General features: G+C 44.8%; 1 protein-coding gene and 1 long non-coding RNA gene across 3 annotated transcripts in view; one reads left to right on the top strand and one right to left on the bottom strand.

Moving 5' to 3' along the window:
* Window positions 1–5,639: 5,639 nt before the first annotated feature.
* Sap30l (SAP30 like) lies at window positions 5,640–19,815 on the bottom strand. 2 transcript variants are annotated; one of them, XR_002212778.2, is made up of 5 exons: window positions 19,115–19,815; window positions 15,026–15,148; window positions 12,438–12,536; window positions 12,005–12,137; window positions 10,696–10,827 (listed from the first exon to the last, which is right to left on the bottom strand). XR_002212778.2 is itself a non-coding variant. In XM_020169529.2 (4 exons), the coding sequence occupies exons 1-4, from the start codon at window positions 19,310–19,312 to the stop codon at window positions 10,699–10,701; spliced, it is 549 nt and encodes a 182-aa protein (XP_020025118.1). In that variant the 5' UTR covers window positions 19,313–19,802; the 3' UTR covers window positions 5,640–10,698. The 2 variants fall into 2 exon arrangements, 1 of the variants encoding a protein (XP_020025118.1); XM_020169529.2 differs by lacking the exon at window positions 12,005–12,137 and having other exon boundaries at window positions 5,640–10,827; window positions 19,115–19,802.
* A 249-nt stretch (window positions 19,816–20,064) lies between these two features.
* LOC141417839 (uncharacterized) overlaps window positions 20,065–21,222 on the top strand; it is a 63,430-nt gene continuing 62,272 nt past the window's right edge. Inside the window, exon 1 of the long non-coding RNA XR_012442454.1 lies at window positions 20,065–20,132. This is a non-coding gene — a long non-coding RNA (uncharacterized lncRNA). The remainder of the gene's footprint in view (window positions 20,133–21,222) is intronic.

Here is a 21,222-nt window from a genome sequence, read left to right as displayed (position 1 = left end):
GACCTGCTGAACCACTCTCCCAGACACTGGTGGATGGTTTCCCCTGCAGCCTGGTTCCATTCTGCATACCTGTCACTCACACAGGAGAGTGACTCCTGCTTGGGAGGACTGTTTGGGCACAGGTAGGTGCCTTCCAACTGTTCACTTAGAAGAGCCCAGTCTTGCTGGGCCATGAGCTCTCAGGAAGTCTCATTAGCTGTCTTAGCTTAATTAAGCTCATTGCATTTGCTAAACCTCATTGGCTTCTCTAAGACTTTGAGAGCCCACAAGTACTGCTCCTTCTTCAGAAGTAGGGCTGACATAGGATTTGAATCTTCTTCTCAGATCCTATGATTTTGCCAGTGGAAAGACTGCTTCTCATCTTGTCTTTCTTTACTCCTCTGAAATCCCCAGCTCCTGCAGGACAGAGTCCATTCCCTTAGGCACCTGACTGAGACACTGGGTACACTCAAACATTTCCTTGCCTATATTTCATTGTTTGGTTTGGTTTTTAATAATAATGAGTTTGGTTCCTCCAAAGTCTGAGTTTCTTATTCTGCTCTTGGGGCTGCTCCTCAATTGCAGGTTTCTCCTCACTCATCTCATCAAGCCTGTTCTCTAACCTCACCCCCGGGGCTCTGCTGAGGAACCTCTTCTTCCAGGAAGCTCCTTGAGTTTTCAGAATGCCTTTTCCTTCCTATTTTCCCTTACTCTGAATCATATAGCCATAGATATAGCTTGGCTATACATGGAATGATAAATAGAGGCTTTGCTATGCCTATAATCACAGATGCAAGTATGCATGCATATCTATATACATATATCCACATGTGTACATAAACATACATATGTATATGTAGAAACACATGCAATAATGTGTATAGAGATACAGATAGAGTATACGTATGTAGTATTTCTAAACTGATATGCATGCCTATCATTAAATATTATTTTATTATTATGACATACATATAATACTTTTAAATCCAGGCACCTATTATTTGATAAATAGGCTGTTTCCAGTTGTTGGCTGTTCTAAACAACATTCCTGTGAAATATTATCTTGCCCAGGTAGTAGGAAGCATGGCACAATGGGCTCTGGGACCTATGTTCATTCTTATCCTCACAGCTTTCTGGTGAACTTGGACAAGCCATTTCAACTATTAGGGTTTGGGTATGAAGTGTCCCCTGAAAGGTGCATGTGTTAAAGGATTGGCTGCCAGCTCATGGGCTTTTGGGAAGTGATTGGATCATAAGGGCTCTGACCTAATCAATGGACTGATCCATTGATGGATTCATAATAAGATGACATTATTGAGAGTGGGGTTGTTGGAGGAAGTAGGTCACTGGGGGCATGTCTTCAAAGGGTATATCTTACCCTGGCCCCTTTCTCTTTCTGCTTCTTGGCTGCCATGAAATGAAATGTGTAGCTCTGTTCCACCATGCCCTCTCTGCAATGATGCTCTTGCCTTGCCTCAGTCCCAAAGCAATGAAGCTAGCTGACTCTGGACTGAATCCTCTGAAACCATAAGCCAAAACAAATCCTTTCTTAAGTGGTTATGTCAGGCTTTTTGTCTCAGTGATGAAAAATTGACTAACATATCACCTTTCTAAACTTCTATTTCTTCATGTTTGAAATAGGGATAATAATAGTAGTCATCTTATGAGCTTGTCAAGATAAGTAAAGTGCAAAACATTGGCCCATCACATACTAAGTGCTCAATGAAAGAAACCTACCAATTAGGGAGGTAGAAGATGAGAATTTGTTTTGGCTCCCTACCACTAGTGTGACCTTGGGTATTAATGTTTTATAGCATGAGGAAAACCATGGAAATAAATGGGGGAGAACCCTTTTCAATGCTAAGTATTGCCCAAATTTAAAATTGTATGATTTTTTTCTTTGTGCAATGGAACCCAGGGCCTTATACATGCTAGGCATGCCCTCTACCACTGAGCTACACTGCCAACCCTAATTAGTTTTTGCTTTTACTTCTCTTACTATTTTCTACATGTTTCAGAAATATAGGGACTTAAACTATGCACACAGATAGTAAATGCTTTGTGGGCACTTGAAAAATGGCTTTACGTGTCAGTTCTGGTGAAAATGATTCATGCCCATCATAAACAGTTCAGAGAACACCCAGAAATCACCAAAGAGAAAGTAAAACCCACTCCCAAACCCAGCAACCAGGACTAACCATGGCTGGTGGCTCATGGCCTTTCCTGACTTGCTCCCCTGTGGTGCCCAGGGCAGTACAGGGCAGACTTCAGCTGTTTAATAAATGCCTGTTGACCCCAAGCGATCGGCTCATTAACAGCAGCATGCTCTAGTGCTGTCCCTCTCGCCAACCTCTGACAGTTTCATTAACCCCATTAAATCATGCAGGTGCCTTTGCACCTCCTGTGCTTGTTAATCTCTGTTCAGCTCCGGTGAGTTAAAACCTGGCTAGAAGGTTGGATGTACCTTGTTAACCTCCATTAAACCTTATTAAATTTCCTGAGTAGAGTCTTAGTAACTTCTCGGAATCCCTCATTAAAATTTAGTAAATCCCATTGATGGCAACCAGGGCAACCTGTGGCTTCACTGCTTCAAAGCGTGGCATTCTGAGTTCTTTGCCATGAGGTTGACAACAGTGTCCCTAGGGCCAGATGGATCTTGGATCTGCTCCCAGATGTGGCTCTAGCTCTCATGTTTCTTGGGCCAAGTTCTTCAACCCCTCTGAGTCTGCACTTACACCTCTATAAAGTAGAGTTAGTAACAGTTCCTACTTTGTAGGATTGTAGCGAGATTAAATGAATTAATGCACATAAAACTATTAGGATATTGTTACTCCTGAAGGGAGAAGAACCTTGTAAACTAAAATAACCATTTAGTAAATGGATGATTCAACCCCAGACATTTACAGCGTCCTCCTACATGCCAGACATTGTGCTAGGAACTGGGTTATTTTTATTCTAAAAATCCATTCAAGTGATTTGTCTTCCCTTCCTCCCCAGCCCCTTGGTACTAGGTATTGAACCCAGGGCTTCACACATGCTAGGTAAGCACCCTACATTTGAGCCATGACCTCAGTCCTTTTGTTTGTATTTTGCTTGAGATAGGGTCTCACTTACTTTGCCCGGGTTGGCCTCAAACTCACTATCCTCCTGCCTCTGCTTCCCAAGTAGCTAAGATTACAGGTGTGTGCCACTCCTGGCTCAAGTGATTTCTCTCAATTGTTAACTGGGGATCAAACACAGGACTCTGTGCATGCTAAGCAAGAGCTTTATTGTTCAACTACATCCCTGGCTCTTGACACAGGGTCTCACCATACAGCCCAGGTTGGCCTTGAACTTGCTATGTAGCCCAGAGTGGTCTTGAACTCACCAGCCTTCTACTTCAGCCTCCTGAATGCTGGGATTATAGACATACACCAACCTGCCTGGCTTTACTAGTGTCTTTGTGGCTATGCATGTCACTGTTTGCTCACTTGCACATTTCTGAACTGTCTAATGTTAAATACAGCTCCTTTCTGAACCTGGCCTTCATGAGTTGGGCTCAGTGGTTCCTAAATGTGCAAATAAATTCCCAGATTTGGGAAAAGCATAGTTCTCTGGGTCCCACTTGAGAAGATTCTCATTTAGATCTCACTGGGAACTCTGAACCTATATTTACATAAAGGTGAAGATGTTCATTTCTGGATTGGGACTGGGAAACCTCTGGACCAGATTAGTGCTTTTCAACTTGACTGAGCTTTGGTCTTACCTTGGGTAATGAAGAATTTCCTATTTCTGGGATTCAGCTCTGACCTTTTCATTTTGAGGATATGAGATGGAGGCCCAGGAACTGGCATTACAATGGGGTTCTCAGGGGATTTTGTTGGGGTCGGAGGGTAGTGTCACACTTCCAAAAGTGATAGACCTCAGATGATCAGATATTAGAGTTTCTAAAGCTCTATTGTGAAAAACAAGTGTCTAGTTCCTAGTGAAACTTCTATTCTTATAGTACAAGGTGTCACTTCATCCCTGCATCAAAACTAAATTCTTGCCGGGTGCCAGTGGCTCACACCTGTAATCCTAGCTACTCAGGAGACAGAGATCAGGAGGATCGCAGTTCGAAGCCAGCCTGGGCAAACAGTTCCACAAAACCCTATCTCAAAAAACCCATCACAAAAAAGGGCTGGTGGAGTGGCTCAAGGTGCAGGCCCTGAGTTCAAGCCCCAGTACTGCCAAAAACAACAAAAAAAAACCCAACCCACTAAATTCTCAAGATGTTCCCCTGAGCAGGGAGGCAGTCAGTTGGCAGAAAGCTTGGGGACAAAGCACCTGTACAAAAGGGCTAAGGACAGTGAAGGGAGAATAGTGGATAGAGAAGTGGAAACTACTTTACCTCCACTGGAGACAACATGGTATGAAAATTTGAACTACCTTTAATTTCTACAGTCAACTCAGAAATCCTGCAAATGACGTCACCGTCAGCAACAATTCAACATGAATCCTGTGAGTGCTGGAGAGAGCTAGCAGTTCTACCTCCCTGCCCCCACAATTGCCTCATGAAAAGTCACTCTCTACAATGTTCACATGGGAGTGAAATGAGAGAGAGTGCTGAGGGGAGGAACTATATTTTTAAGATTTCTGTAATGTTTAAAATTTTAGACAAGGATGTATTACTTCTATTTAACTGTTATGGTAAAGAAAAATCTTAGCTAGGTGTGCTGGCACATGTCTGTAATCCCAGCACTGGGAAGGCTGAGGCAGGAGGACCAAGAGTTCCAGGCCAGCATGGGCTATAGGGAGACCCTAAGAAAAAAAAAAAAAGAAAAAAAGAAAAAGAAAACTCATTACATTTCATCCTTTTCATTCTACTGAAGAGAGAGGTGTGGGAAAGTGGTGGCACCTGTAACAGGCTTGCCTTTGCTTCTTCTTCAGGCTTGCCCAGCACTGTGAAGCTGGGCAAGGGGCTTACTTCTGCTCGGCCTCAGGGACTGTACCAGTCACAGAGCCTGGGCTTCTCAAGCTGTAACATATGTGACTTGCTTGGGATTCTGTCAAAGCAGATTCTCATTCAGAAGATGGTGGGCATTTCTAACATGTGCTCAGGTGACAGACTTTATATGCCAAGGTTTCATAGGTGACAAAACACCAGTCCACACACTTAAAAATAATTTTTGAGACATTAAATATTATTTACACAAAAGTTTGGCTTTGCAGCTCCTCTTGTCACATCACAGGACCTGTTTGCAGGAGTGGCATTCTCATATGGCAAAGTTAGGCAGGAATAGTGGTTACCCTTAGAAGGAACCTGAATTTTCCAGTTTGTAGCCTGCCCCCTGCAATTTCACTTGCAATCCTCCATCCAGTTTACTTAGGACTGTCATCTTATAGATGGATAACCAAATACCCAACAGTGAAACCTAATGCCCAGGGTATCTGGTACAATACATGGAGCCCCAGACTCAGGCTGTCAGACCCAGTCTGCCTCTCTCCAGGTGAGTGGGAGAGCAGGACTAGAACTTGGGTCCAAGCCTCTGTGACCTACATGCCTTTGGTGTGCACTGGGGTTGCAGGGCAAGGTGGGTGCTGTTACTTGGAGCAGTCACTTAATCACTGTCACACACAGCCAGTGCGTGATGGGAAAGTATCTGAATTCTGTGTAGAAATTCAAAGAGAACAACAGTGTGTCTCTTACTCATTCACATCATTTATTAAGAGTGAAAGTCGAGTCATCCTATCTATGTGATATTGCAACATGAAAAGTCACATACATAGTAAGGAGACTCCATAGAAGTGAGAGCCTTTCAACAGTACAGAGCCATAGATTACAAAATTAAAATACAAATGATTTCCCCCAATTTGGCAGGAAGCAAGTACAACATGAGGAAGCCTGGAATGGAAGGGCACTTACTTTTCAATAAGGCAGTTACAAAATGGACAAAACTCTCACACCCCATACTCCAAAATATACTCCGATGGGCATAACAAGTAATTAAAATGCCAAACATGGATCCCATACAACCATCCATCATTAGCAAATGTGTTAAGTGAAAGCAACAGAAGGTTTTGTGTTTTGAGATATAAGCTAGATAAAAAATAACTGACTGTAGACATTTCTGCCTCAAGAACAGGTCCCACTTTAGCCCAGGCTGGATTCCACCTCAGATGTCAGACCTGCTTTACCTTTCCCAATCATAAGCACGGAAACAAAGTACCCTAAAGCACTATGCTTCCCAGGGCATGATCTTGAGTTCATCTGCCCTTCAGTTTGACCGCCTTATTAAGTAATGGACCAGGAGCCAAGACCGCTGGAATTACACAGCCTCAGAGGACAGAGCAAAAGGCAGAAGTGGGACCACAAGATCATAGACTAAGCCCACGTAATAAGAATAAGTCCTAGGACAATACTGTATCTCCCAGTGTTTTTAAACCTTGCTCTTAAATTATTTGCCCTACCACTCATTTTGCAAAACCCAACTCTCCTAATCATTTCACTCCACCTTGAGTTTGTAGGTCATTTCAGTCCCCAAGAGCCAGGTTGTCCTTGGGAACTTCTTGGTTATAGGTTCTGAAGATGCTGAGGGCAGCTTACCTTTGACAGCATTCAAGTCATCTTGCAATGAGTGAGAAGAGTGCAGGATAGCTGGGGACTACAGGCTAGTCCTTATAATGCCATGTGACCTCAGGAAAATCTTGAACTTTTCTTCCCTCATTCTCTAAAAAATGGATGATTGCACAATAGCAACCCTGAATAACTTTCCAACTTGAAGATCAGTTACTTCTCTGACAATGAGACATGCAATCCTCTCTACACCCCACACAACCCCAGTTCTTATGCTTTGTTTTCTCAGTAAAAATTACATGGGAACTGTGGGTGATGGTACACACGTATAATCCCAACGCTCAGGAGACAGAGGTAGGAAGATCATGAGTACAAGGCCAGTCTGGGTACTAAGCAAGACCAAATGAAAACAAAAATAAACCAACCAAACTAAAAACAAAAAAACATGTGTGAAGTCCTTCTAAGAACCTGATAGTACAAGCCCTCAGCAACCATGGAACCTTTAAATTCCAGGCAAAGCAATGATATTTTAAAATCTAGCTGAAGTATTTCCTAAGTGATGTTGCATTAGTTTTTATGGGGCAAACACAGAACTAAGGCCTCAATTGTCTTAGGTTATTTTTTAGCAGGCTTGGTACCTTCCCACCCCCCAACTCATATCCTTACTTCACCAGCTTTGGCAAGAACAATCAAGCATAACCTGGCTTACAGGGTTTTCTCAACATTCTCCAACAAGGAACTAAGTGGAACAACACTTGGAGGAAGGCCAGTCAGGATACCAAAATGTCCATGTCCTAGCTGCTTCTTTCTAGAAGACAAATGCAATGCAGTGGGACAGTGCCAGATCAGGTTCTTTGCCAAGCTGAATAACTTTGTCATGTGGCCCCTATGGGGCAGAGACTAAGATGGAAATTACAGAGAACGGAGAATAGCCAGAGGCTTACAAAGAGAGCAGGCATCTCTAGGAGGTAGTGAGTTTTCAGTCCTCAGAGGTGTTTCAACCCACACTGCTCCCTTAGTGGGGCGGTTGCAGGTAGAATGTCTGCACCTGTGGGGAAGATTGGACTGGATGACTTAAAGGCCTTTCCCCATCTTTGATCTTTTCATTGTAATGTGTGAGTGCCTTCAGATGATGTCTATGAAGCAACTTTTCTGAGACCACACCTGGAATAACCTACTTCAATGGGCAAGTTAACTCCCCATCCTCTCCCTTCTACCATGCAATTGTCTTGAAGGATATTAACAAAAAGTTCCTGTGAAATAAACAGCCAAAGACCAAGGTTAGATATAACACTTCATTTGCAAACATTAATATCTATTCTTTGAGAGGCTAGCAGTATCTATTTAGCTATGACAGGAACATCTAACAACTTGGCAGCTGTAATACATGAGTGAAATTCTTCATTTTTAGAGCACTGGTCCTGACTCCTTTGGTTTTCAATCTTTCGTGAGATTCAGCTATGACCTTTTCATATGCTGGTTGATGTCAATCTAAGGGTTTGTCACTTGAAGTAAGAAATCTGTCCTTCTGTCTTAAAAACCTCAAAATGAAATAATATAAATCATGGGATATTGATGTTTTCATGTGACAACCTTCAGGGCACATGAAAGAACCATGCCAGGCTGGAGCTAAGGCAGGAATTGGACTGCTTAGGAAGACAATGCCACTGCTGAACTTGAAATTCCAGTTTTGCCCAAGAGCACCAAGTGGAGAGAAGGCAATGCTGCAACGTCACAGGTTGAGGAAGCAAGGGAGTCCTTGACAGGTAGTATAAAATGCAGGCAGCCAAGATGAATATTGCTCTTCCCATACCTCACTGCTCCCTGAAGCCAGGTCCTGTTGCTTTGAAAGGCCTGGTCATTTCTCATAGGGAGAAGCCTCCTGGATAAACTACCAGAAACTGTGGAAGAGGCTAAGGCAAGTGGTTTGGTGGGCTGATGAAAGAACAGATTTGTGAACATGTAAATTCAAATAGCTCTTTTCTCTCACCTGATCTGTTTCAAAAGGTTGAAGAGATACCCACAACCTCCACTTTCCTAAAGCAGCCCTCTTCAGAGGAAAGATAACATGAGACTCAAGAGTGCACAACATCTGGCTGAAGGTGAAGTTTCCCAAGGTTTTGCTTTGGAATAAAGCATTTCTACAGACACTTGAACAGTTGGATCCTAACACCACAGCTTACACTGATACACACTGCTCACTCTCTCTCACCTGGGAAAGTAGACTGGTTGTTAGAGAAACAGTAACATGACCTACACACCATAATTTTGGTTTAAATATCAGAAAGATACTCTTTCTTCCTCAATACATCATGGACATTTCCACAGAGCAGGTTGAGGATGCCTTAATCTGTATGCCCATGTGACCTAGACTCCAACCCCTGCTGAGCCTTCTTGATACCCCCATCAATATCCATCAGCTATAAGTAGGGAGATAATCTCTACATATGCGCTGAATCTGAAGGACTGAAAACACCCAGAGGGACCTCAAGGTGCCCTCTACAGCCAGGAGACAAATCATAGCTCAGAATATATTCTATGTACATTCATTTACACATATTTAAAAGGGTTGCAATCTGCTAGACATGCATTTTGAACACTGGTAAAAGCTTTGCTGCAATGGAACACACTGCATCATAGTGAAAGCAGTGGTCCTCTCCCCATTCCACAGAAAGCATGATACTCTGCTTTACAGAACCAAGACTCACATATACACCACTCCACTCAGTGTAAGTTTAGTTCTGATTTCTCTGAGATGGTGCTCAGATCAAGCCACCTATGAGACATTAAAAACTGTCAGGTTAGGCAATCCATTGCTCTTTTTATCATTTAAGGCTTAAGAAATAACTCAGAATTGATAGAGGGTAGGAAGATGACCTTTGACCATAATATATGTCAAGAGGGTCAGAAATTAGAATCTAAATCGTTTTCTTCTCTTTTTCTCCCATCCTCTTATCCCTCTGCCCACAATACACTGATGAGAGAATTTTGCAAAAGCATACTTTTGGATATAAAGCTTTGTTTTCTTAGGGTACTTTGGTTCTGATATGATTAGATAGAGGAATCTGATTTTTTGAACCAAAAAATCAGGTAATTAATAATTAGTATTAATAATACTAAAAGTTACTTTAGCAATCTTTCTCCCAAAGAGGAAGGCAAATTTCTCACAAAAATGAGCATCAGGTGGCACTGACCTTTGCTGCTCAAACTCATGATTTGTTGCTTAGCAGAGCCCAGGGAGTCAGTTGGACTTCTGAGCAGGAACCATGGTCCTTGGCAGCTTTCCTGGCGTTAGTGAACTAAGGATTAATAATTCGGAACACACTAGCCCCAAACCACTGAGTCTGTCAAAGCATTTATTGCCTGGGAGCATAGCTGAAGCCTTAGTACATGACTTTATCCCAAGTAATGTGCAGAGGCTCCTCCTATGAGAGTCCTTGTATCACCGTTTCTAGAACCTCAGTAGAAGTAGCTTTGCACATGCAACTGCCTTGAAATCCCTTTTCCATCAGAAACCTCCTGTTTGTGCATCAGGATTCCTTCCATATCCAGCAGTGTGCAACAGGAATGGCAGAATTCTCAGTAACAAGAAGTAAAGCAGACCAGCAGTTACAAGGCTGGCACTGTTATGACAGTTCAATTAGCCAACAAACACTGCCTGAGCGCCCACATGTACAAGGAACAGAGCAAGTGAAGGGACTCAGTATTATCTAACTCTTAAATGACAAAGCTTACAATAAAGCAGGCCATCTATACCCACAGTGGGCAGTGTGCAAACCCAGACTTGGGTCGCTCCTGCACTTCCACCATCAATTGCACCTTGCTGTTATTCCAGAGCTGAGTCTTGTCTGTGGCAGCCTGGTATTATAAAGTCACTACCAAAATATGTCTTTTCCCACATTTCCAGTAGAACTGACTTAATGCTCTGTTGAATGCTGTAAGACAAGGTTTTTAATTCTTTTTATGATCCTGTTTTTACAGTCCATGGTTATCTTAAAAGAAAGTCTTTTTATACACATGCTGAGTCATGAGAATATAATCCTTCTGACCAAAAAGATTTACAGTATTCATCATTCACACTTTTTATTTACAGTAAAATTTAACAGTCTTTATGGGCTTAAATGTAGCAGACATCACCTGTGCATTAACTATTATACTTCATTCCTTTAAGATGCATTTCTTCCTTACTCCAGCTGCTTGCTGCCTTCCGATTTCTGGTCCAGTCTACTCTTGTTACTTTTTACCATGTAGATGAAGTAGGCAAGGGTCTCTTTTTCATTCACAGGTATGTTCCTGAAGTGTCGGCTGACAGTCTACGTGGGGAGAAAGAAACCAAAGTCCTTTAAGCCTTGCATTATTCAGGGCCACACATTCTAAACTGTGCAAAAGAGGGAGCATGGGTGCAGCTGTGGCAGAGCCTCCTGCAGTACTGCAGAACTCAGGGTGCCCTCTTCCCCAGGGCTTCAGGTGGTTTGATTTCCAGGCTTCCAAAAATAGCATTTTAGTATACAACACTAACAAGGTGAAGTTTTATCTCAGTGACAGCCAGCCTTCCCTTACATAATTTCAGTCATCCCATGGAAGAAGATTCTCGGATTGCTCCGGCCAGTTGCTACCAACCCTCTGAAGCCCTGGAAATGGGCAGAAATGTGACTTTCAAAACTGCCGCAAACAGTCAATTGGTAAGTGTCTGAATCCAAGAATTCCTCTAAATAGAGGACAAATGCTTCTTGAAAGAGCTAGTGGAGTTGAAGGAAAGCTCATCATTTGCTACATCTTCCTTCCTTCTTTCCTTCTTTCCTTCCTTCCTTCCTTTCTTCCTCCCTCCCTCCCTCCCTTCCTCCTCCTTCCCTTCCTTTCTATCTATCAAGTGGTACTCGGGTTTGAACTCTGGGCTTGGGCTTGCTAAGCAGGCACTCTACTGCTTGAGCCATGCCTCCAGTCCTTTTATTTTGGAGACAGAACAGCCTGGACCATGTTCCTACTTTATGCTTCCTGCCATAGCTGGATGACAGGCACATAATATCATGTCTAGCTTTTTTCTGTTGAGATGGGGTCTCATGAACTTTTAGCTAGGATTACAGGCATAAGCCACCAGTACCCAGCTGTACCTGGTATTTTTTTTTTTTTTTTTAACGAGAGATAGAAAGAGAGAGAGAGAGAGAGAGAGAGAGAGAGAGAGAGAGAGAGAAAAGGCAGATATCAGGGAATTATGTCCCTTTCTCCCCCCACCCCCAAACTGTGTTAAGAACTCAGGGCAGGAAGAAACTTTCTTGGGCACCATTCATTATAATACATACTTTCATTATCAACATCAGAGAAGAAGAAACCAAGAAAGAAAAATAGCTGTTACAGAGCATTAGCAAAGGTTTTGGAGGACTGAGGATATAGTTCAGTGGTAGGATGCTTACCTAGCATGCACGAGGCCCTGGGTTTGATCCTCAAAAACAAAAAAAAACAAAAGCTTAGGGGATGGTTGAACTGACATACCTGATACACAGAAAGGACTGTATCTGAAATCATCATTTTGCTTTTTTAGCAGTACTGGGGTTTGAACTCAGGGCCTCATACTTGCTAGGCAGGTACTCTACCTCTTAAGCTACTCCAACCAGCAGGACTGTACCTATAAAGAATTTTGAAAAAAGATTTAAACAAGAGAATAGTCAGGACTTAGAAAGAATTAGCAGTCCTGAGAGTCCAGACTCAATTCTGCTGTTAGATTTTAAGGAAGTCATTTTTCCTCTCTGTGCCATGGTTTCTTTTCTGGAAACAGGGTCTTTCTAGTCTAAAGCTGTGATATTCTAAATTATGCAAAAGGGGAATACAGACTTGCTTCCAGAGTTACGAAGCAAGACATACACCACAGTAGGGAGAATCAGGATCATATCAGAAGAACAATGCTTGTTCTCTCTAGTCTACCTACTTCTGCTAACTGGGCCTTATTGAAGCCTGGTCTGGTCTGCAACTTGTAGTGTCGTTTATAACGTCGGAGAGTATTCACCTGCAGCTGGAATAGATCGACCTAGAGAGAAGAGGAGAAACACATTATCCATCACCTGACAAGCTAGGATTCACGACAGCCCACTATGTGCCCAGTATACCCTAGGTAAGGGTGAGAATGGGGAGGGCTACAAAAGAAGTCTGAGAAATTATTTGTTGAGGACTAGTGACTGGCAAAGAGGACAAAAACAGTGGAAAAGAATTTTGGCTGGAGTGGGCTAATTCCAGGAGTCTGGTGGAGGAGGTGAGGCTGAAGCTAAGAAGGGGCAGTAAAGAAGAGAGTAAGGAATGAGGGGGGAAGATCAGGTGTACAGAAAGCCAAAAGATGAAGAGCTGGGCTCAGGGTCACAGGCAATGGCAGGGGGTTCAAAGGGGAGACTGGGTGGTAGTATTTCTTGAGAGGAAGGAGCTATGATGGGGGGTGGAGGGGAAAATGGAGCTTCAGGAAGATGGAGCTGGCAGGGGTTTGCAAGGAGGAGTGACTGGAGGCGAGAGAGACAGAGGAAAACGCTGCAGTAATGATTCACTGGTGAGATGATGAAGTTGAATTTGGAGGAGCAGTGAAGCTAGGGGATACCAAGGATGGGCAAAGGCAAAAACTAGAGACACCTACAGAAAGACATGCTAGGACTAGGCAACAACTGGAGAGAGGGGCATGAAGGACAGTGGGAAGAATAGGGACTTTCAAATAGTTATTTTGTAGGCTCAGCTTTCAGGACTTAGAATTCTTAACAATGCTCTAAGAAAAGCTTGAAAGCTACTGTGGTGAACGTGCACCAGCAGGCTAGGGTCAGGGGTTCTGCAGATGACTGGATGACAGAGGGGAAGGGACCCCCATCTCTTTTTTCTAACACAGGAAGAGAGGAAAGCTGCATAGTCATGAAATATTGAAGGCCCAGAAAGTTGGGCTGCCTTTACCTGCCTCTAAAAGAGATGTTCTTGCTTCAGGCAGGTGGAGAGCACTTAAAAACAAAATGAATGATCAATATGAGGGACCAGAGTCCTTCATTTGTTTCAAAACATTCCTTAAAACCTTTTCTTTCTTTCTTTTTTTTTCCTGGTGAAAGGCATTTAGAAACCAAATGCATCTTTGCAAAATAATAATAATACGAAAGGCAACAGAAAGATACTGTAAATTAATGCTGGAAAAGGGGACATGGGGGAGGGGCAGAAGGCAAAGGCTTGATTTTCAAAGCTTTCCTCCACATCTGCAGACAAAGGCCCGCCTACTCTTTCTATTCCTACACAGTCATTTTCACTCAGAGTGCTAACAGGCAGTTGCCTTATGAAATATTCATGCGTCAAGTATTCAATGTACACTATAAATGGTTCTTCTTTTGCTGAATCTTAAGTGAAAACAATTTAGATAAAAAGAAAACCCAATATTCCTTCTGGAGCTTCACTTAATATACATGGGCACCCTAAGGACAGGTAGCTCTGGTTGAGAAGCCTAGGTCTCACACAGGAGTCCTTAACTTGGAATGAGTTTACCTCCCAGAAGGCATGTGGCAATGTCTGGAGACATTTTTTTGATTGCCATGACTCAAGTGGCAGCTAGAAGATAAAGGCCAGGGATTCTGTTAATTATCCCACACCACCAAAGATTCACCAAACAACAAAGAACCATCTGGCCCTAAATATTCATAGTGGTCAGGGCCGAGAAACTCTGGTTTAGTATAACTGGTTTTGGAATAGATCCTTGAGAACAGGTCTTGGTCAGCAGTCATGGAACCAGAGTGTGACAGAAAACCAGAGCGGGCTTTTTATATATAAAAAAAAATATATACATATATATATATTTTATAATTTTATATACCAGAAAACTGAGGGGAAAAGACTATCATAGATCATAAATACTCTGGGTAACTTGAAGGATAAAACAAGATTTAAAAATTGTTTTGAGGGCTGGTGGAGTGGCTCAAGCAGTAAGTAGCAAGTATGAGGTCCCGAGTTCAAATCCTAGTGTGCCAAAACAAAAAACCAAAAAATGAACAAAAAATTTGACTTCATGATTATACTTTTTTTTTTTTTTTTTGTGGTACTGGGGTTTGAACCCAGGACCTACACCTTGAGCCATTCCACTAGCCCCTTTTTTGTGAAGGGGTTTTTCTTTGAGATAGGGTCTCGCAAACTATTTGCTCTGGCTGGCTTTGATCTTCCTGATCTGTGCCTTCTGAGTATCTATGATTACAGGTGTGAGCCACTGGCTATCCACTTGTCAGGGATTTCTTAAAGAAAGCAATGCCATCTATTGGAAAGAGCACTAGACTAGGGCATTAGAGCCTTCAAACTATACCTCAGGTCTCTGTCTGGAAGATGATGGGTCACCCAGACCAGATGACTTCCAAGCTTTCAGATTCAATACTGCTATAATTTTACAATTTGCTTTTCAAATAAATCACAGCAAAACACAGGGGACTAAAGTTACTTCTTAGCACAAAAAGTGGAGCAGGCCAGAGGAAAGAGACTCCATTCTTCCAGCTTTCTCTGGCTGACTTTTTTGGCCTTTACCTCAGGAATATCAGTGTCATGCTCAGGAGAATCTCCACCATCATCACTTGTCTTCCTCTTTCTTTTATTTCGGACACTCTGAATGAAATTTTTGTGGAAATCGCAGATATACAGGTGCCTTACCTGATGGAAAGGAAATTAAAGTCAGAGTTGCAATTCCTTGGAAATAGCAAAAGGTATCTGTCCAATTATGGGGCTTTTCTGCAAGGCACTGGAGAGACAGAAGGAAGAGCAGGATGGAGGCCATAGTTTCCAGATGCTAACTACTGAGTTGCAGAACAAGAAACACACAGAGTACTAGGAAGGTAGCTCAGTAGTACAGCACTTGCCTACTGTGCATGAGGCCTGGGGTTTGACCATCATCACTACAAACACACATACACATACAAAGAGAACACTAACACCACACAGTACACTACAGACCAGGTCTCCACTGAACAGTGAAGAAAATAAATTCCTGAACATGGGAGTAGAAGGGAGGCTTTGCAAGACAACCAGGAAGCATTCCATATGGGAAAAAAGAACTAAGACTGAGAGTGCCCAGTAAGGGTAACAGAAGGGCTCCCAGGGTGGAGGTCAGGGTATGCAGTATCAGATAGGTGGTGTGACTGCCCACTCAGGAGCAGAAGGACAAATACGGGGGTCAGGCTATGAAGACAGTGTAGACTTTACTTCAGACAAGAGAGAGTCCTTTGAAGTTTTTGAAGCAAGTAGGGATGTGGCATCTTCAGAAGATCTGTAGGAGTTATTAACTTACAGACACACTTTTCTGAGTAGGAGGGAAGCAGGAACTCTGGTAATGGTATATGGCACATCTTATTTTACCCCGACAATAGCTACTATTGTAACTCTCTGAAAAACTTTATTTCCATGTTTCAGTGTATAATTCTTGCATTACCTCACATCTGATCTACAAAGACGTGGAAAGGCAGGAATTCTCACAAGGCAGAACCACATAAAAGAATGTGACTATTACCACTGATTTTCTAATATAGGTTGGAGGCATATTAGTAAGTAAGTAAAGATGCCAACAGCAGCTAAGATGTGAAGAATATGCTTTTATTTAAGAATATAAGTACCAGAGTTGCCTGCAGGAGCCATTCAAAACCCTTAAAGAAATAGAATGCCTGTGTAAATGACTGGGGGTTGTTGATATTGAAACAGATGTGTGCAAATGTTTTGGAGAGAATGTCTGAATTTGAGTTTATTCCTTAAATCCCTAAAGATAAAAGTAAGCTGACAGGAAATCAGCATCAATTAATTCAGGGCTTTTTATGGAGAAAATAATGAAAACTGTTTATTCAGATGAATTATCACTTTCATGTGGTTGGATTAGTGAGTCATGAGTAGTTTTAAGTTTATACTGTGATGGTGTCTGGGAGAGCAGGCACTCAATAAATGCTGCTGCATTAATATAGGCAGTCTCTTACATCTAAAAGCAGCTTAGGTCAGCAAAAGCCACCACTTACATAGTTCCAAATTGGGATACCTTTGCCAGATTCCACTGTTAAAGGGCTTTCTGACACAGTATGTGCCACTGTCCCAAAGAGGACCACCCAGGTGATGTATGGACCACAGGAGGTGCTTTCTCCAGGAAGGACACCAAAGTATGCTGTATATCCCTGAGAGGCAGCTGGCACTCCATGTTACTTAGGCCAGCATGTATGCTGTTGAGAGAGCTAGCTGTTGCATGGTGACTTGGCAGGAGAATAGGCAGAAGAGGATATTCCCTAAAGTTTTGGCTGAATGATTTCAGGTCCTGACACTAGAATAATGAATGGAATCCTAGCTGAAAGAGAACTTACCAAACTTTAGTGCAACCTCATTCGCCTCAATCTCATTTTCTAGAGGAGTAAAGTGAAACCACCCAGTGTGGGAAAATGGCCTGGCCAAGGTCACCCAGGTCTTCTGACCCCTGGTATGTGTCCTTTTCTACACAACATTTTCTCCTTGATACTATTCTCAATTTCTACTTTTCTACAGAAGAAAAGCAGAAATATGTCAATTAGAGAAATGTTTCCAAGTATGTTATATCTTAATAAGTCACAGAACACAATCAATGTCTACATAAAATGAGTTAAACTGCCTGAGTTGGGTTTTTGGTGCTTCTATTTTTAAATAGATAGCACTGCTTTCTTTAAGAAATCCCTGACAAGCGGGGAGCCCCTGGCTCACGCTTGTAATCCTAGCTACTCAGAAGGTAGAGATCAGGTTTTCTGCTAGATCCCTTTGCAAGACAGTCATTGTTTCTCCTTAACCATTGTCAAGTACATGCAGGTTTTCATTTCAGAGCCCAGTGACCTTTGGGGTTGGGGTGGGGGCGGGGGCAGGGGGGTGGCAGCAAAGGCTTAGTGTTATTGCTTTTTCCTGTTTCACTTTCTACAACAGCTAAAAATTCTTGTAACACAGCAAGTTACTTGGCATTGAATTCCTGCCCAAGCCTGTGAAAATGAAATAGAACCCCTTTCAGAAATAATGACTCCACACCACCACCTTGAAACAAATTGTGAGTGATTCCACAAACTATTCTTTCAGAAGCACTACCTTTTGGGATGCTCTTGCTAGACTTAGGCTGCTTCTCTTCTAGACAGTGCATGTGAAATGACCAATACAGGATTTCCAGTAGGCTCAGTGGGTAAAAAGAGGCTCAGATGCAGCAGCAAAATTATTCAGATATGAAAGCATCCAAGGGTTTCAAATATTATAAGCTGCTCAAGTGAAACTGCTAATAACCTACAGAGAAGGTAGGTCCTGTTTCCAAGTAGATATGTTTATTTTTGTCCTAGAATTAAACATTTCACTTCAACATGTGACCATCAGGGACCACCTTGGTATTTAGCCAGTTGTTTGCTCCAGATGAATTCCATGCATTCTTTCAGATAGAGACTTACAATAAGAAAGCCATTAACTCACCCCCCAATTACTTAAAAACAGCACCTTTCCAAGCAAGAGCTACAAATGTGTAATAATGGTTAATTAAATAAAATTGAGGGTGGGAAGGAACAAGAAAGATTTATTTATTAAAGACATAATGAAGGCTTATGCATGGGGCTTGGAAGGAAATCAGATAATGGGTTTAGGAAATGAACCAGCCTATTAAGTGCTGTATGCATATGGCACCATCACTTCCTATATCTCTGGGCTTCAGTTTCAACCATAAAATCAAAAGTGTGAAAGTGGGCTTCCCTTTTAGTTTAATCTCAGATTTCTCTCAACTGCAGAGAAATGTTGTTCCTAAAAAATAATGGATGTTAACCACCTAAGCTCTTAGCGTACCTGAATATTGAAATATCCCTAAGCTTTCGTTTCCGATTCCTAATCATGAAGCAGCCACATATAAGGCTTGCAGCAACAGATGTCAAACTAAAAAGCTCTTAATTGGTTGACAATAGGCACATCTTTAGAGTTGTCAACTAGAAGTGGTGAAGTCACACAGGAAGTTTCCTATAATTAGGCACAAAGCACAGGACAATACTATTCAAATTTAAATCTCCACCTCCGAATTTCCAAAGATGCTATCCCCTGAGAAAATTGATCCGCCCCCCTCCCCAATCACATCGACTGCAAGAGCCATCTCCCAAGAACTGGCCTTAGCCTTATTTCTGACACATCCTGAAAAAACTCATTCCCACAAATGCGTGAGACGTAAGCTAGGGCCCGCAGCAGTAGAGGCTGCGGGAGACTGGGAAGTAACTACCGCCTTTCCCTGTCTGAAGGAGTAACAGCGTTCCTAGAAGGAGGAAGAAGTTGGAGAAGAGCCGGGTCCCTTCATCGCCCCCTCCTCGCCATTCTTGCTCCTTTGCGGACCAACAAAATCAACCACGTCTTGCTGCTCTAATACCCAAAGAAACCGCTGTCAAATCTGCCCAAGAAGAGGAGACCACGACGTCCCCTGCACCACCCCGAAACTCCCGGATCTGGGCAGACTCCCAGAGCACATCCGCGCAGAAGCGGCCTTTAAGATTCCGAGCCCAACTCTTCCATTCTGCAGATAAGGGGCGGCGAGGCCCACCGCGGAGATGCTCCGGGGTACTCCCGACCCCAGCCCAGGGCAGCGGCCCGGCGCGGGGACCCGGCGGGGCGACTCACGCTCTTGTCGATGTCCAGCTTGAGTTTCTTCTGCGAGATGCTCTTCTGGACCCTCTTGCTGAAGGAGGCGTTGCCCGCGGGCCGGACGCAGCGCTCGCCGTCCTCGATGAGGCAGCAGCTCTGGCCGTAGCCTGGGGCGGCGGCTGGGGCGGCGGGGGGCCCTTCGCGGCTGTCCTCCTCCGTGCTGAAGCCGTTCATCTCCCCGCGCCGGGCCGGCCCCTCTGGGGGAGGGCCCCTCTAGGCCACTCCGCGGCCGCGCTCCCCGCGGGGCAGGTCGCCGAGACCCCCACGCCCAAGAGTCCCAGAGTCCGTCCCCAGCTAGGCACTGCGCTGCCCGGCGTGCTAGAGGCCTGGACCCTTCGGCCCCGGGCCCTGCGTCTTTGGAGAGCCCCTGCCGCTCCGCGCCAGGCCCCGGGGTCAGCTCCGCGGCTCGCAGGGCCCCGCCGGGGGTCACTCGGAGGCGCCTTCGGCCGGGGGCCGAGAATCGTCCCCTACGGCTGGGCGCCCGGGGACGCGTCCCAGGACGCGGCTGCCTCCCGGGGACTCCGGGTCCTGCTGCCAGGGGGTTTCGAAGGCCCCCGCCGGCTCCCGCCTTCTTTCGGTTGTGGGGCAAACTCGCTGCCCAGCAGCTCCCCTGGGGTGGCGCGGCCTCCCCGCGCGGGGCCCGGCCTCGAACCCGCGGCGCCCGGGCCCCGCGGCGCGTCCAGCCCACCCCACCCCTGCAGCAAGTCGGCTGCGTCTGGAGACCCGCGGCAGCCACTGGCCCGCCCGGCCGCCGCTCGCTCAAGGCACCTCACCACAACAGTTCGCTTCCCCCCCCACCCCGCCCGCCTCGGGACAGCGGAAGTTCCGCCTCCGTTTATTCATTGGCTGCGTTTGCTCTATGGGCGGGGCCGCCGCCGCCGCTGGCGCAGTCCATTGGACGCCACCACTGCCAGTCTCTGGTGCCAGGCTACTTCCTGGACTCTGCTGGGATGGGTTCAAAGTAGAGAAAGTGGAACAGGGAAGAGTTCTTCTGGTAAGGGAGGGGAACCGGGCTGCAAACTACCCGGTCCCTGGATGGGATGGTGAACTAGTGCCTGGCTAGACAGAAGGGCGGACTCTGGGAGCAGGTCATGTTCGCGGGCAGACGGAACCACAGACGTGGGCGGGGGCGCCGAGAGACTGACTTAGGGGAGGGGTATCTTAAGGGGACCTTAAGAGAGGAGGCGCTGTCTTGAGAGGGACAGACTGGATAAAACTAAAGGGCCAGGGCCAGGGAACTCGCAAACCGATGGAAAGTAGAGTAGGCGAAACAGGACAGAAAAGCCATCATGGCGGGAAAGACAGAGGGACAATCCCGTACAGATGCGTGTAAGAGGGGAGGTGACTGGAGTCTTGTGAGGTAGTCGGAATCTTCACAGTGGTGAAGACCCCAGACTGGCCTGGGGCTGCCTTGGACGGCGCGGACAGGAAAGGGAAGGGAGGGAGCTTTCCGGGGCATGGGTGCCCACCCCCCCGGGTGCCCCCCCCCCCGGGGAGTGAGCATCGGAAGTCCAGATAAGGTTTGGAGAATGGACTGGGTGAAGCGCGGGAAGAAGAGGGGTGCAAGGGAGATGGACAAAAGATTGAGAGAACAAACGCCAATCTGCCGGGGTGGGGAAAGGTGTCTTGGGCCATCCCTGGAGCTCTAAACTGTCGTTTTATTGCTTTAAGCCTATACGTCTTTCCGCGAGGCCACAGTGCCCTTGCTAAATCCCTGGGTATGGAGTTCCAAGCCCAAGGTGCCACCCCTCCCTCCGGGAAGGGTCGTAGGGAATTCTCTAGTATAGCGCCTCTAGTGTAGTCAGGCCACCCCCTAACTGGGAAGCTTTGGGACCAAAGGGCAGATGGGACCGGCTCAGGGTAGTGCATTTAGGGCTGAGCAGCGTTTTGTAGGGAGGGTGTGTTAGGAAACAGGTAAGCACTTGTTCCTAATTAATTGGTAGGACTAGAGGGCATAGAAGGAGCTTGGGGTTGTGTCCTGATGAAAAAGGGAAAGCTACAAGTTTTTGAACCAGAGTCTGTGTTCAGAAGCAGTTGCCTTGTGATCTTAAATTCTCCCCGGTGCCTTAAATGCATACTGTAAC

Source organism: Castor canadensis, chromosome 16 (assembly GCF_047511655.1).
Source record: "Castor canadensis chromosome 16, mCasCan1.hap1v2, whole genome shotgun sequence".
NCBI classification, from domain to species: Eukaryota; Metazoa; Chordata; class Mammalia; order Rodentia; family Castoridae; genus Castor; species Castor canadensis.
This window is presented reverse-complemented; position numbering and strand designations above follow the sequence as displayed.

What these genes read in the sequence shown, in the direction of transcription:
- Sap30l (XM_020169529.2), bottom strand. Translation starts at nt 19,312, where the DNA reads ATGAACGGCTTCAGCACGGAGGAGGACAGCCGCGAAGGGCCCCCCGCC. An exon ending in AGCTGGACATCGACAAGAGC is followed by an intron (nt 15,149 to 19,114) that starts GTGAGTCGCCCC and finishes CCTTTCCATCAG; the next exon opens with GTAAGGCACCTGTATATCTG. An exon ending in ATAAGGCCCAGTTAGCAGAA is followed by an intron (nt 10,828 to 12,437) that starts GTAGGTAGACTA and finishes CTCCCCACGTAG; the next exon opens with ACTGTCAGCCGACACTTCAG.